General features: G+C 41.9%; 1 protein-coding gene across 1 annotated transcript; it reads right to left on the reverse strand.

Annotated features, from left to right (window-relative positions):
* Nucleotides 1-3,568: 3,568 nt before the first annotated feature.
* Nucleotides 3,569-12,215, reverse strand: T265_11783 (hypothetical protein; the record flags this gene model as incomplete). Its single annotated transcript, XM_009178543.1, has 2 exons — nt 3,569-4,291; nt 12,088-12,215. The coding sequence occupies one exon, from the start codon at nt 4,289-4,291 to the stop codon at nt 3,569-3,571; it is 723 nt and encodes a 240-aa protein (XP_009176807.1).
* Between the last annotated feature and the right edge of the window lie 1,859 nt (nt 12,216-14,074).

The following is a 14,074-nucleotide window of genomic DNA, read 5'->3' on the forward strand; positions in this document are numbered from 1 at the left end:
CCTCGTTTTTCCATGGGCCACCGGACTTTGACGAAGTAGAGTTAAGTCTTGCTTTGTGTTTTGTGTTAAGTACTTGAAACTTCTAGAACTACTAAGGTCTACAAGAGTCACCATTCTCTATTGATTTTAAAAGAGCAGTTCTGGGCACTACTGTGCGCGCCACCTCAGTATAGTCAGCTTTTCTATCTCACGACAGGCAGAGCGGACGTGTGACTTACCTAGATCTCTGCTACCTAAATTGAGTAAGCTGTTAGTGTACTTGGTAGCAAAACTACAACTTTTTCGTATAAAATCGAAACAACCTTGGAGACAGTCATGCATCGTCGTGACGTGGATGGTTTGTTATTTGCAACGGCGCCTGTGTTTTACCAAACATGGATCTTATTTTCATGTCCCAAATAAGTCTGCAGCTTTAACAATTCCATCGTGTTTTCCTGCCGAGTATGGCATGGAGCGTCAACCGTTTCACTTCACGTTTGTCCGCTACCAACGGGAATGTTATAATCTCCGAGACTGCCGTCATGGATATCAATACGTCAGCAGTACCTACAGTACGAAGTAGCAATATGGGCCTATAGGAATTGTTTTTGATAAGAGATTTGCTGCGTGTGACTTGACATGTCTCTCTTCGTCTTCCTTTGGCACTGTATGTGTTGGGCGCGTTTGCGCCTGTGACAACATGACGATGTTTCACAAGCTCAGACAATCACCCAATCATTGTGATGTTACCACCCGGTGATTCTATTTTCAGCTCGTTGCGTCTCGTTACTCTGCGTTCATTGACATCGTTTCATTCATTAGGGGTAGGGTTCGGTGTTGCTTGGGGACGGAAACTAGCAGCAGTGACAAGCAAGTGTTCGGCAATGTCGCTATTTCCAAGTTCGTAAATCAGGACAAATCAGTACAACTCTGGACCTTTTGGAATGATAAAGTCAATAGCTACACTTATGTTCACCCTCCTGTAAACTCACAGGTCACACTGAGTTCATTAGTCCATAGGTATGAGTTTTCTCCTCCCCCTGAGCATTTCCTTAGCTGTTCCTAACGTCATTCTAACTGTTGATCGCCCACTTTGATGGAACAAAATGAAGGACTTTACATTCGCTTTATAGGTTCACAGAAGGCTTCGTGTGAGGCCCCATCCGTTTAAAGCTGGCCTTATCTTTGGAAGTCTATCACTAGGTGTCAATCAGGATTTTGTTGGGGCCTAGATTGGGAATATTGGCACGAATCAATTTACGGCCATCTGCTCACCGATATGGTGAACAAGGTATCAAGTTTATGTGACCTTGGTCTAAACCAGCCACTGATTAATTCAAATATGTTGATTCCTGGAGGGTCATGGATCTCGGTGAAGGACCTGTTAGTGAAGTGAAAATGTTTACTCCACTTTTTTTAATAAATAGATACCAACAACGTGAGGTATTCCTCCATTGGGATTCATCACGACACACGACCCTTATTAGTGATCTCAGGCCGTTGACATGTCCGATCCGGCTGAGCTCATCTGATTAGTGATAGTGGATTAGAGGATTGTGTGGCTGAAATTTTCGGATTGCAGCTACGTTCGTAGCATAAGTGTCGTGCTCGGACTTTCGTTACTGTCTCATAGCGTTAATGATGTGGTGATACGTTGTACAACAGTTTGTGTGATGCACAATTGGGCGCAAAAGATAGTTGAAATCCTTAATCCTTAGCTGTTACTGAATCCAGCGTGCATGAAAATGATAACTGAAGAGTAATACGTAACGTCACTCAGTTGGACATCATAAATCTACCGTCTACTGTAGCCCACTTAGATTTTTTTTTCGTTCAGCCAACTTCTCAGCAATAACCTCTGCATGAAAATGATAACTGAAGAGTAATACTTAACGTCACTCAGTTGGACACCACAAGTCTACTGTAGCCCATATAGATCTTTTTTTTTCGTTCAGCCAAATTCTCAGCAGTAACCTTGATAACAACATAAATCAGTGGCCCTGCACGTTGCCGTATTTCACACTTGCTGATTAAGCTTCGAGAACATATTTCCGATGCTCATGGTTGATGATAATTCTTACGAACAATAGTTCCCCCATACTGTACCCCAATATATGACCTTATGACTGTATGACCCAGAACCACGCAGATAGACTTAGCCAAAAAATACGTCCAGTTGTCTTGGTCGTTATTGTGAACGCGACAGTGATCGCTTAGCTACTTTATTATTGGTCTGACGGTTAACAGGAGTGTTTTAATAATTACAACATAGTGTGTGGCTGCTTCACAGTGCCACTTCTGTTCAAGGTGTCTCCAGCGAAAGAACTCGTAGTCATGCTACTTGGGCGTGCTGCATAAGCATTCATGACCACACTCCCTAGTACGAGTACACTCTCCACCGACATGGACATACACTCGTTGTTTCTGTGAGCACACATCATGAATGTGGGCATTCTGCATGTTTTCATGTGCGTCATCTCCAACGCATACATTCCTGTTTAGTTCTGCCGGTAGTGGCCCCCGGTCAACTTCCTGCTTAATAATCGGCGCTTGAGAAGCATTCGGTTGCACTGACGCAAGGCAGTTAGGTCGCTTCGTCTACCTACTCTTCCGCTTTACTTTCTTCCCGTGGTCTGCTTGTTCCACAACAGAACGGTAGGCTTTGCCACTCATACTGATTAGTGTTGGAATGATAATGGGCATCCACCATTCACCCACCATCAAAACAGCTTGCCAATAGTTCCAAAATCGCTTTCAGTTGCGAAAAGCTAACTGGTGCGATCAGCTGACGGTGACTACATATGGACTCGGTTACTACCTTGGACCATAGGGTGGTTGGTTGGTAAATAAACTACAGGACATAATTTAATGTTCTGTGCTGAAAAGGCTAACCTTGTCTGGAGTGGAACACCAACTGGAACGAAAATATCATTGCTTTAGTTTCGACGTTAAGCACAAACCAAAACATGTCGCGGGTAGTAAGTTTTGGAGACTGTTCGCCGGTTAAATCACCCTTATCCCCAGTATTTATGATTGAGCCGTTGTCCTCGGATTTTTCCGGTGGTCGCGACTGGCTGCATGTGAGTAAATATTTTCCGGGTGGTTTAAATTCCTGGTTTCTGAGCCGTCAGATCATAAAAGTCAGTTTACTATCAAGAATCTAGCAACAAGCAAGAGAACCCCTTCGGGTAATCGGATACCTTCAAAGACGGAAATTCGCACGCAACACTATGGGCCAAAACATGAGCTGAAATTGGGCAAAAGTTTTCATGTTTTTGTATGCCTGAGAGAAATCAGAACGGTTCGAGTGTGAGTGAGTCAGATCAAATAGAGTTCACTTCACTAGCAGAATGAAGAAAGGTGGAAACATGTACATAGACCTCATACCGAAGCAAGCAATAAATCCTACCTTTCGAAAAGAAATCAAGAGTTTCCCCGTGGACCAAAATTAGCCGGGATAGTGAGATGCATCAACTATAGCGCCGGCAGAAATATTGCATTGAAATCCGACAGAAAACGAGGTAATCATTCTCTTGATTGACAAATCGAAACCTAATCTTTACAGTCGATCATTGCCATGATTGCTTAATTACGTGGTTGGTTGATCGGAACCAGCCCGTATGATTTGAAAAAGTGACCTTCGGTTTTGGGATTTTGGTCTTTCAAAGGTCGCACCCTTATAAAACTTCAAATCGTGACGGAGTCCGAAAGGCCTACTGGGGGAGATATCAGATGTGGGAAGTGTGGGCGAAGAGCTGTAATGATATTCGCGTTTTTTCCAGCCAGGTTTCTCGCTTTGTAAAACCAGTGGAGAATTTTCTTGACATGACAATTGCGAGCGCGGTTCGAACCGGAAGATTCTTGCAGGAATCTCGTTCACCACGGGCATTTGTGAAGCGAATCGGGATGGATAGAGGTTCGATGAATATCCTATGAGTAGTGTGGCGCGATTCTGCCCGTGTTGAGAGACAGAATGCCCTGGTTTTCTATTTGCTGTTGATATCCCCTCATAATAAGGATTTTCAACGTGCCAAACTGCTTCCCTTTCTCGCCTCAAACGAAGGCATTTGCGTCCATTGAGTGTCTGGCTGATGCCCTCTCCTGGTGCATCACCGGTTGAACTGACGTAACCAATGATCCGCTCGCCTTGGGCTGTGGGGATATCGGAACGTTCGTATTCGTAGCACAAATTGTTGCTCAAATCAAACGAAACCTGACCCGATTTCCGAGCTACCTCTTGTGTCCAGACGAGAGCGGGAGTCGATGGAGGTGCGCATAGATCATCGGGAGTGGTAAGTTGCCCGTTAACCATTGTATCTGAAGAACGTGAACAACAAATGAGAAAATATGGGCAAATTAGCTCAACTTTATAATCTATCGGCTGAGAATAACTACGGATTGCGGAATTTAGCCACAGTATACTCGATCAGGGTGACCTTAGCATCTCAGCTGAATAGGTTAGGAATGGTTAGAATTACGCAATACTTAGTCGAAATACACTGATTTATGTCTTCAAAGTACCATCTAGAACAGGCACATGTAGAGGTGATTAAATTTTGGGCCGCTCCTTACCCGACTCCCTGAGACCCACTTTGAGTGTATGGTTGGTTGCTACAAATTTATACGTGGAGCTACACGTTAATCTGGTCCTGTAGGATTAGATGAAAGGGTGATAGCGAAGATTTCTTGTAAAAAAAGATATTGAATGTTTTAAATGCGATACAAAATTATTCATTTCAGTGAAGTGATCCCCATCACTGAAGTCAGTCGTGGGTTATGTAACGTCTGTGATGACTGGTTCTTCCTCATATTCCACTAGTTGGCTTCTCGAGGAGAATATCCCCGATTGCGAATGAAATTGTTTCTTCATCCTTTTTTTGAGCTTGGAGCTTCAAAAATGAATATTTTCCTTACCCAACGGTAGTGGATTTGATGACACTGAACTGTAGTCAAATGGGTTATATGGTAAATTTCTTTTGATCCCGGAAATTTCCAATACAGTTGCCCTTTATTTCCAAGTGAGATTAACCAGAGAGGTGTTCCAAATTTCCCTAGTTCGGTCCCGACGTTTTTACACGTGTTGACTAAAAAATCAAGGTAAGCAAGTTTGACAAGAAACTAGAGGAGACAAGATGGAATGAAATAATCTCATTTATGAGACCAATAATTAAACCAATCAGATACTGATTGGAACTGCTTTATTACGCAGTTTATTTTTTTAATTTCTTTACAATAACACAACAACATACGAATTTACTGACCGAAAATATCCCGCGTTTTCTAGTTCCCCATAAATCGTCAACCACGTTACCTCTTTTATCCGATGAAATCTTTAGATATAGATTCTTCTGGTTAGCAATTGGGATTAAGTTTGTCACTCGACTGAAGAGATTAGATGGGTCAAGTCTTTGCCTGTAGTCTTGTCACCTTTCTAAACTGCTTAAACCAGCACGTTAAATTGCCTGATACCTTTTCGACCCACATTATCCGATGAAATCTTTAGATATAGATTCCTCTGGTTAGCAATTGGGATTCGGTTTGTCACTCGACTGAAGAGATTAGATCGGTCAAGTTTTTGCCTGTAGTCTTGTCATCTTTCTAAACTGCTAAAACCAGCACGTTAAATTGCCTGGTACCTTTTCGACCCACGCAGATGGCTCTTACCGAAGCACCTGCTGGTATCGACTGATCTCAATCAATTTACAGTATCCACGCTCAACAACACCGATATTCTGTTGTTTCTAAATACCACATCAATTTCGCTGATGTCTTTAATGTAGGACCGCAATCAACATAGCATTGGAATCCTAACTGGTGCACGTCGATCTAACCAAACAGGACTAGCTACTCCAAATTGCACCCGTTCTGCACCTGTTTACTTCCAGACAATTTTCCCCGATTCGCATTTGAAGATACTGTAGCTGAATTTCCCATTGTCGTGTTTTTCGGAAAACAAACTTTGAAAAACAACAGCTCTTACCAGTTTGTTGACGGCAAAGTGCATTCACTTCCCTAAAACCCAAATGGCGACTGGACCGTGGAAAATCGCTCATAGCGCTTGTCGCAATCAAGTACCTAATGAGGCGCGGTAGGTGTTCGATGATAAGAACTATCACAGCAACAGCGTAACCACTTAGAGAGTTGTGACAACCGGCTCGACTGAATGTGCTGAGTACTGGTCATGCGATCGATCACGCGCACGCTTCAGTTCATAGTTTTCAACTACTGAACAAAATCTACGCGGAGTGATAGACGAAACGAGATAACTGATGCTATTCATCAGTTACCAGTTCATCGATCACAGTCACATATATCACTATCTACAGTAATCTGCATGGACTGATCACGTGATATGATCAAGAAGGCACACACAGATAGATTTTTAAATTACTCTGTAGGTGTGGTTGAATGCCTAACAGAGTTTGAGCTTATCAAGCAAAGTAATAAAAATTACCGACAAAAGAATTTTAGTTTTGAAGACTTGCGAACTTATGTAAGGTAGATTATTCGGTGATCAACTACATAGAGGAGGCAAGGGATAACAGACGAATATTGAACTCTCACCAAGGGTTTATCGCGGCTAGAAAAGACTATTCATACGGTTTCCGAATGGATCTTCAGAGCAAACTGCCGGTGTAGCGGTTGCTCACTAGACCATGCGTCACAAACACTCAAACGAGCAAGCATCAAACATGAAGCGGCACCACTCTCTTCATACCGTACACAATAAATAGGCATACAACTCAGCCCAACACACACACAGGACAGGAAGTCAACCGAGCTCCACGGGTCTCCGCTGATAACTAGGGAACACGTGTGGCAGCTATGCTGCAGAGAAGACACGTCCGGCATCCGAAATTTCCTTCAGAAACTCTCAACAAGAGTCTTCAAACGATAAGTCACCTTTTGGCTTATTCCATTTTTCGCATGGCATCGATTTTTGTCAAGTGCACCTAACTATTGTATTCATCATCATTCTGGTAAAACAGACATTTTTACTGCTTGTCACCTTCTGATAATCAACTTACTTACTTTACAACTAGAGCGCAGACACCGGTTTTGCCCTTCCTCGTCAGGTAGGTCTAGTCTAGGAGCTTCCTTCAATCTTATGCTCTACTTGAATATTGAATTGCACACTGCTGTGGAAGCACATTCAGTTACAACCTATATTGATGTTACAGACAGTCTCAACGGAATCTACCCCTTATGGTATTCTTTAACTGAACGTTATTCACAAACGCTGCCTCAAGCTTCAGTCGGTATGACATTCGGGACATCGCAATGTATTTTATTGGCAGGAGAGTCTGATAGACGTTTCAGCTAGGTCTCTCGTTAGCATCAATGTAATCTGTAATTGCGTGTGTCCAGCCAACTTATCGTGTATCATCCATTTGTTCAGAGGGAGCACTATTTCAGTACAGCAACTAAAAGTCTCTAAGACATGTTCATGGATGCAACTGTCTAGCTCAGATAAGATTTCTGTATTCTCCTAATACTGTTTCTATATCAAGAATCACATTCGAGAGCAACGAAACTGTACGTGGCACAACATCAATAATTCAAGAAGCTTTGGTAGCTGATCAATCTCTGCACTCGAATTTGGTGATGGGTCATTCGATAGAGGTAGCATTCGCGCTCAGTGATCCCATTTTGAACGGTCTTATGTAAACCAATATGTGTCAGAGAGGAATAAGCGGATTTTAAAGTTTGACTTAAGTCCAAAAGCATGGGGTATACAACTGGGTAAATTACATAGGAATAGACAGATTCCATTGCTCAGATCATCTCAAGAACCAAAGCCTGACTGACGTTGTCAAATTTAGCTCATACAGTTGACAGATTTGGTGAACCATTGGCTGATGTCAACTTTGACCACGCTCACTGATAACATGGCTAGCGTAATAAAAGAAGAATGTTACAGTGAGGTTACTGCGAGCGGAATTGTTCATCCTAAAGTATTTAGCGAAAAAGANCGTCACAAACACTCAAACGAGCAAGCATCGAACACGAAGCGGCACCACTATCTTCATACTGTACACAATAAATAGGCATACAATTCAGCCCAACACACACACAGGACAGGAAGCCAACCGAGCTCCACGGGCCTCCGCTGATAACTACGGAACACGTGTGGTAGCTATGCTGCAGAGAAGACACGTCCGGCATCAGAAATTTCATTCAGAAACTCTCAACAAGAGTCTTCAAACGATAAGTCACCTTTTGGCTTATTCCATTTTTCGCATGGCATCGATTTTTGTCAAGTGCACCTAACTATTGTATTCATCATCATTCTGGTAAAACAGACATTTTTACTGCTTGTCACCTTCTGATAATCAACTTACTTACTTTACAACTAGAGCGCAGACACCGGTTTTGCCCTTCCTCGTCAGGTAGGTCTAGTCTAGGAGCTTCCTTCAATCTTATGCTCTACTTGAATATTGAATTGCACACTGCTGTGGAAGCACATTCAGTTACAACCTATATTGATGTTACAGACAGTCTCAACGGAATCTACCCCTTATGGTATTCTTTAACTGAACGTTATTCACAAACGCTGCCTCAAGCTTCAGTCGGTATGACATTCGGGACATCGCAATGTATTTTATTGGCAGGAGAGTCTGATAGACGTTTCAGCTAGGTCTCTCGTTAGCATCAATGTAATCTGTAATTGCGTGTGTCCAGCCAACTTATCGTGACCACGTATATCATCCATTTGTTTAGAGGGAGCACTATTTCAATACAGCAACTAAAAGTCTCTAAGACATCTTCATGGATGCAACTGTCTAGCTCAGATAAGATTTCTGTATTCTCCTAATACTGTTTCTATATCAAGAATCACATTCGAGAGCAACGAAACTGTACGTGGCACAACATCAATAATTCAAGAAGCTTTGGTAGCTGATCAATCTCTGCACTCGAATTTGGTGATGGGTCATTCGATAGAGGTAGCATTCGCGCTCAGTGATCCCATTTTGAACGGTCTTATGTAAACCAATATGTGTCAGAGAGGAATAAGCGGATTTTAAAGTTTGACTTAAGTCCAAAAGCATGGGGTATACAACTGGGTAAATTACATAGGAATAGACAGATTCCATTGTTCAGATCACCTCAAGAACCAAAGCCTGACTGACGTCAAATTTAGCTCATACTGTTGACAGCTTTGGTGAACCATCTGCTGGTGTCAACTTTGACCACGTTCACTGATAACATGGCTAGCGTAATGAAAGAAGAGGTTACTGTGAGCGGAATTGTTCATCCTAAAGTATTTAGCGAAAAAGACTTCTTCGATATTGTCCTCTTCAGAAGTATACTTTCATTTACTACCGCGCAAAATTTGCTTTAGTGATGTGCATTCTAGTGGCTTTTTAAAGTGGTCACCGTACATCAGTGGAGAGAGTTGAGATGTGGTGTTTCGGACCAATGATTCATCACATCTTGCAAGTAGAGCTCCCTGAATTTTTCCACAGGAATGTCTCCAAATAAACAGCTAAGTTTGACTATGTTGTAAGAAGTGTTGAACTTCAATTGCCTGCTTTCGGCTCTTGCCGACTGGAGTATCGTTTCTGTCTGATAAAAAGGAATGCTTCAACTATACCCCACTCACAAACGCTCAAGTACAATCCAAAGAAACGTGCGAGTCTATTCTGTAAAACCCACCCTCTACTAGAAGCTTGCTAACCGAAAACACTAAGCATGATATGGCTTTTCAGCGTTCAATAAATCAATATTTATGCGTAACGGTTACTAGTGGTGCTCCTATACTGCTGAATTCAGCATGGCGTGTCCTATTGCCTTTAGTTCTCGGGGCTATAAGAGATAAGTCTCTTTCTTGCAACTAAAGAGTTAATCCATTGCAAGCAACTTACACCCTAGTATATCCGTTCTAAGAACTCTAGCAAATTAACCTCTTATCGTATGAGCTAGATGAAGTTCTAAAAAATAAGTGGCAAATTAAAGGTGAGAATATAAACATGATGTTAGTCGCACTGGTCGTGCATTTGTCTATCAGCTTTTAATTATCATGGACAATGAACGTCTCATAAGAAAAAAAATTTTTACTATCCAAAAGTCGAAGTCCATTAAATAAGTTTTGTTTACTTCCGGACATCACCAACAAAAAGATTAACTACGGCCTTTTACTGGTGCAGCATCTTATTCACTCATCCGAAAATTTCCTTCTCGCAATTATTCGTGGTTGGCCAGTCGCTTTAAACTTCATTACTTATTATACACCTGACTGCATGTATCCTCCCAGCTACTGCGTAGGATTTACGTAATATACATTTGACATCTTGCTTGCAAAACCGTAACCACTGATTATTATCTTATTGGTTTCAAGCATCTTGATCCGTTCCTTGAACGTACATTTTACGCGCGGTCACGGGGATACAAACCTCAGACCTCATACGACCAGTATAGTTAGACTTTATTCTTGCTCTGTTAATATGATGGTAGCAACATATTTCACCTCGAGCTACACAACTCATTGTCCCTGGTTGTCACGGTTTACTACTAAAATATCACAGTCTTAGCAATACTCATTGACAGTTCCTTCTAATTCAATGAAGATCATTCTCATCGGATAGCGACAAGAAGTTGGAAATTAAAGATGCTGATTGTGCGTAAAATTCAGCCACGAAAAAACTTTTTCCCCGCAGAATTCGATTACGTAGGATTTGATGGGACAAAGCAACAAAACGGGATCATGTGGCTGAGCTTTTTAACTTTTTGCCACATTTTCAATATAAAGACCAGGTTAAACTAAAAGCACGTTGCTTGGATCGGTAACCAACCAATCATTCATAGGCGCATTTATCCACCTTAGTCAAAAGCTGGTGAAAATGGCTCTGCTCACGGAATTTTAGACATCTCACTCGTCATTTACGGGGTGCTCGGTTGGAATTTCTCTCACGCATAAGTCGCTAAAGCTATTTACCTCATTAGTATTGAATGTGTCATGTAACCTATTGCAAGCAAGTCACACTCCCTGATATCGTAAAATAGATTTTAGTCATCCACTGTTGGCAGTCTGATGCACCAGTGCCAGGTGGAAGGGACCTGTTGAGCCTTAAGTTCTGTCTTCAGGTACTCATACAATGTAAGCGATCTTCGAGGGGTAAGGGAAGACCAGTTCGTGACCTGTTGGGCTACAAATGTTTCCTAGCATTCAGAAAACACTCAGAAGACAAAGATTTGTCCCAGCTGATAACACAGGTCCAATTTACGAACAGCTCTTAAGCTAACTATTAGATAAAGTTAAACAACACACCAGAATGACAAGATGGGAATGAGCAGAACATCCAGTGCAGCTGATGCCTGGTCTTGCCTATTTTTATCACCATAGAGCGCGCATACCCTACATCGAACAAAACGTGTGGTGCGGGTCTGGTATGTCTTATTTATTAACCGTTCCTTGAAGTTCTAATGGACCAATGACTATCGGAAACAAGAGACCTGACTGCACGTCAGATAGGAAAGCCTGTAGGACTTTCGGTTTATTCTGATTGAATATTCTATGAGAATTAAAATAGTCCGAGACGGTGCCAGCGATGGAGGTGGTGATTTACTTCAAGAAAGCTCGGGTAAAGTGGAAAGGGAGAAAGTGAAATGGAGTACTTCACTCCTGAAAGGGACCAATTTACATACAGTAGGATACCAGATGATCTGGAGATCGATAAACTTGTATCAAACCATCGTCAAGGCACTTCAGAAAAGTTATTGATTTACATACGCGTGAGTACATTCTATCACCAAAACTCTATTGATCCAGTTCTAATCAATTCGAACTGCCATGTAATGACACCCTTTCTAGCATCAACTTATTACTACTTAAAGACTTCAAACGTTTCCGAATATGTATTCCCCATTTTACGACCACCGCTCTCTAATTTGACCTAATTTGCTTACCTTCTTGGACGCTGCATTGGAAAAAACATACGCTATAAATTATAAAATCCTGTTATCTGGGACGTGGAACTCAGTTTAGCAACCCTGCACCCTTTAAGCCGGCTTTCTACCAGCTGATCCTTCAATATTATCTGTTTTGTTGTTTTTCGGGATGTAATATATCAGTACAAAACTTATATATGCAAAGCAACTTGAACTTACTACATATAACGTATGCAATAATCTGTTGGTTTGTAAGAAGAGGAAGCTGTGACCAGAGAGGTTCTATCCGTTCTTCTGAGTCGGAGAACGCGAATGAGTACCGAGAATTTTCAACGTAATTTTATGCTGTTTACGCATTCTTATGAGGTCATTCCATGTGATGGACTCAACCAGTAGCATCTCATCTGCAGCTCTGACGAAACACAGGCCGGCTAACCGTTTCGATTGGGCAGTCGTAAGCAATTTTAGAACTGATGACCGCGCACAAACAAGTCGGTGCATACGTGGTCGTGTTTAGAAGAAAGAGGATGATGTAGGCAGTCTCCTACTCACATTAGAGAACATCACGTGAACATGTGATTACGCGATGAATGCGCAGTTCTGAGAGCAATGATCATGNTGAAAAAACAGAACATGGCTCGATTGGTGATGAGGGATCCCCTCATTTCCTCTAGAAGAAACTTCCAAATGCCTTGGAAGAAACGAATGCAGACTGGTCACACCAACAAAGGCGAGACAATAGACTGCACCGCGTCCCCTTGAGACAGGCTGACTGAATGTACTGACAAAACAAGTGCATCAGTCAGCAAACGCCACAAAACAGCAATGGCTGTTTACACGTTAAATATAAACAGATAATTATGTTTGACTACCCACGATCAAAGCCAAAAACACACGAATAATTCCCTTATGTTGTAACCCATCGACAAGACATGGTTCATAAATCGCGGATGGAATGGAGCCTGCGACGCCCCTCTTACTGGCTGCAATCATACCATACCATCACGCTAATCGACAGTGTGAGTAATTACATCCAGGAAAGAATTGTTGTCATTATCTTCTAACAACGCAGCCGACGTCCCATGGTTTAGTCCGGACTGAATCCTAGAGCGACGACTTCTTAGAGGGAAGGTTCATGTAAGTCGTGATTTTTTATTTTCTGAACGGATCGTTCACAGTTAATGAGCAGGTTTTTGTCTTAATCAAACAGTAGGATGTGAAATGAGGTCCCATTCCAAAAATAAAGTCATTCCGTGGTGCAAATATGAAAATTACTGTGTACTTGTTTCATCCTCTCTCGAAATTATGGGTAGTGCACGTTCGACGAATCTTTAAACGAGTCGGAAACACTCCCAGTCAGTCCATCTATTACGGTTAGTAGTAGGTTCGTAGGGACCACCGCGATGAGCGATTCTAATAGCAAGCTGAAACATCTACATACCATTGATCAAATTCTTGCTATCAGATGATTAGCTTTTCAGGTTGGAATTCCAAAGAAAACTTTATAATCTCACTACTGTCTACAAACAAAGTACAAACTAGCCTACCCGTTGGTGAGCAGACGCAAAGTCCAACCATTCGCTAAATCAACAAAACTAATCGACGCCTCTGACTAGTGGAAATAAGTAAAATCGAGATGTAAAAAATAATTAAGTCCACTTTCTGAAGCGAAGCTGTTTCAAAGACGATGTCTCGCAAACTAATGGCAGTTAGCAGGTGAGTTGCTGAATGGAACCGAAAAATGAGGTTCGGAAAGACTGAACTATGAAGTCTAATCATAAATAATTCATCGTGTGTAAAAGGTTTGTGCTAGGGTAATATTTTCATTGAGGTTGGGTACAAAGTGAAGAAAGACGTTACATATGAGGTAACCAGTTCAACGACCTTGGTGGAAACTGTGCGAAGGTTAGTGACTGACATATTCCAGTAGACAGCAACAATAGTTTCTGCCCGGATTTTGGGTTCATCTGACTCTTCCAATTCCTGCATAAAGGAGACGTGACTAACCGCTGATATCACGTTGCACTCTTTTGTTTTTGGAACGTTTGGCGCTTCACTAGTGAGAACCCACAGAGGCAATGCTAAAGTTAAACAAATTTCTGTAAACAGGTCTAGTTTCATTGCTGTGCCACTGGTAGTTATTTCGAATATATAGCCCACAGTGACAGGTACATAGACAACTAATCCAGTCATTGGCTTGGCTGGC

Source organism: Opisthorchis viverrini (genome assembly GCF_000715545.1).
Source record: "Opisthorchis viverrini unplaced genomic scaffold opera_v5_577, whole genome shotgun sequence".
Lineage (NCBI taxonomy): Eukaryota > Metazoa > Platyhelminthes > Trematoda > Opisthorchiida > Opisthorchiidae > Opisthorchis > Opisthorchis viverrini.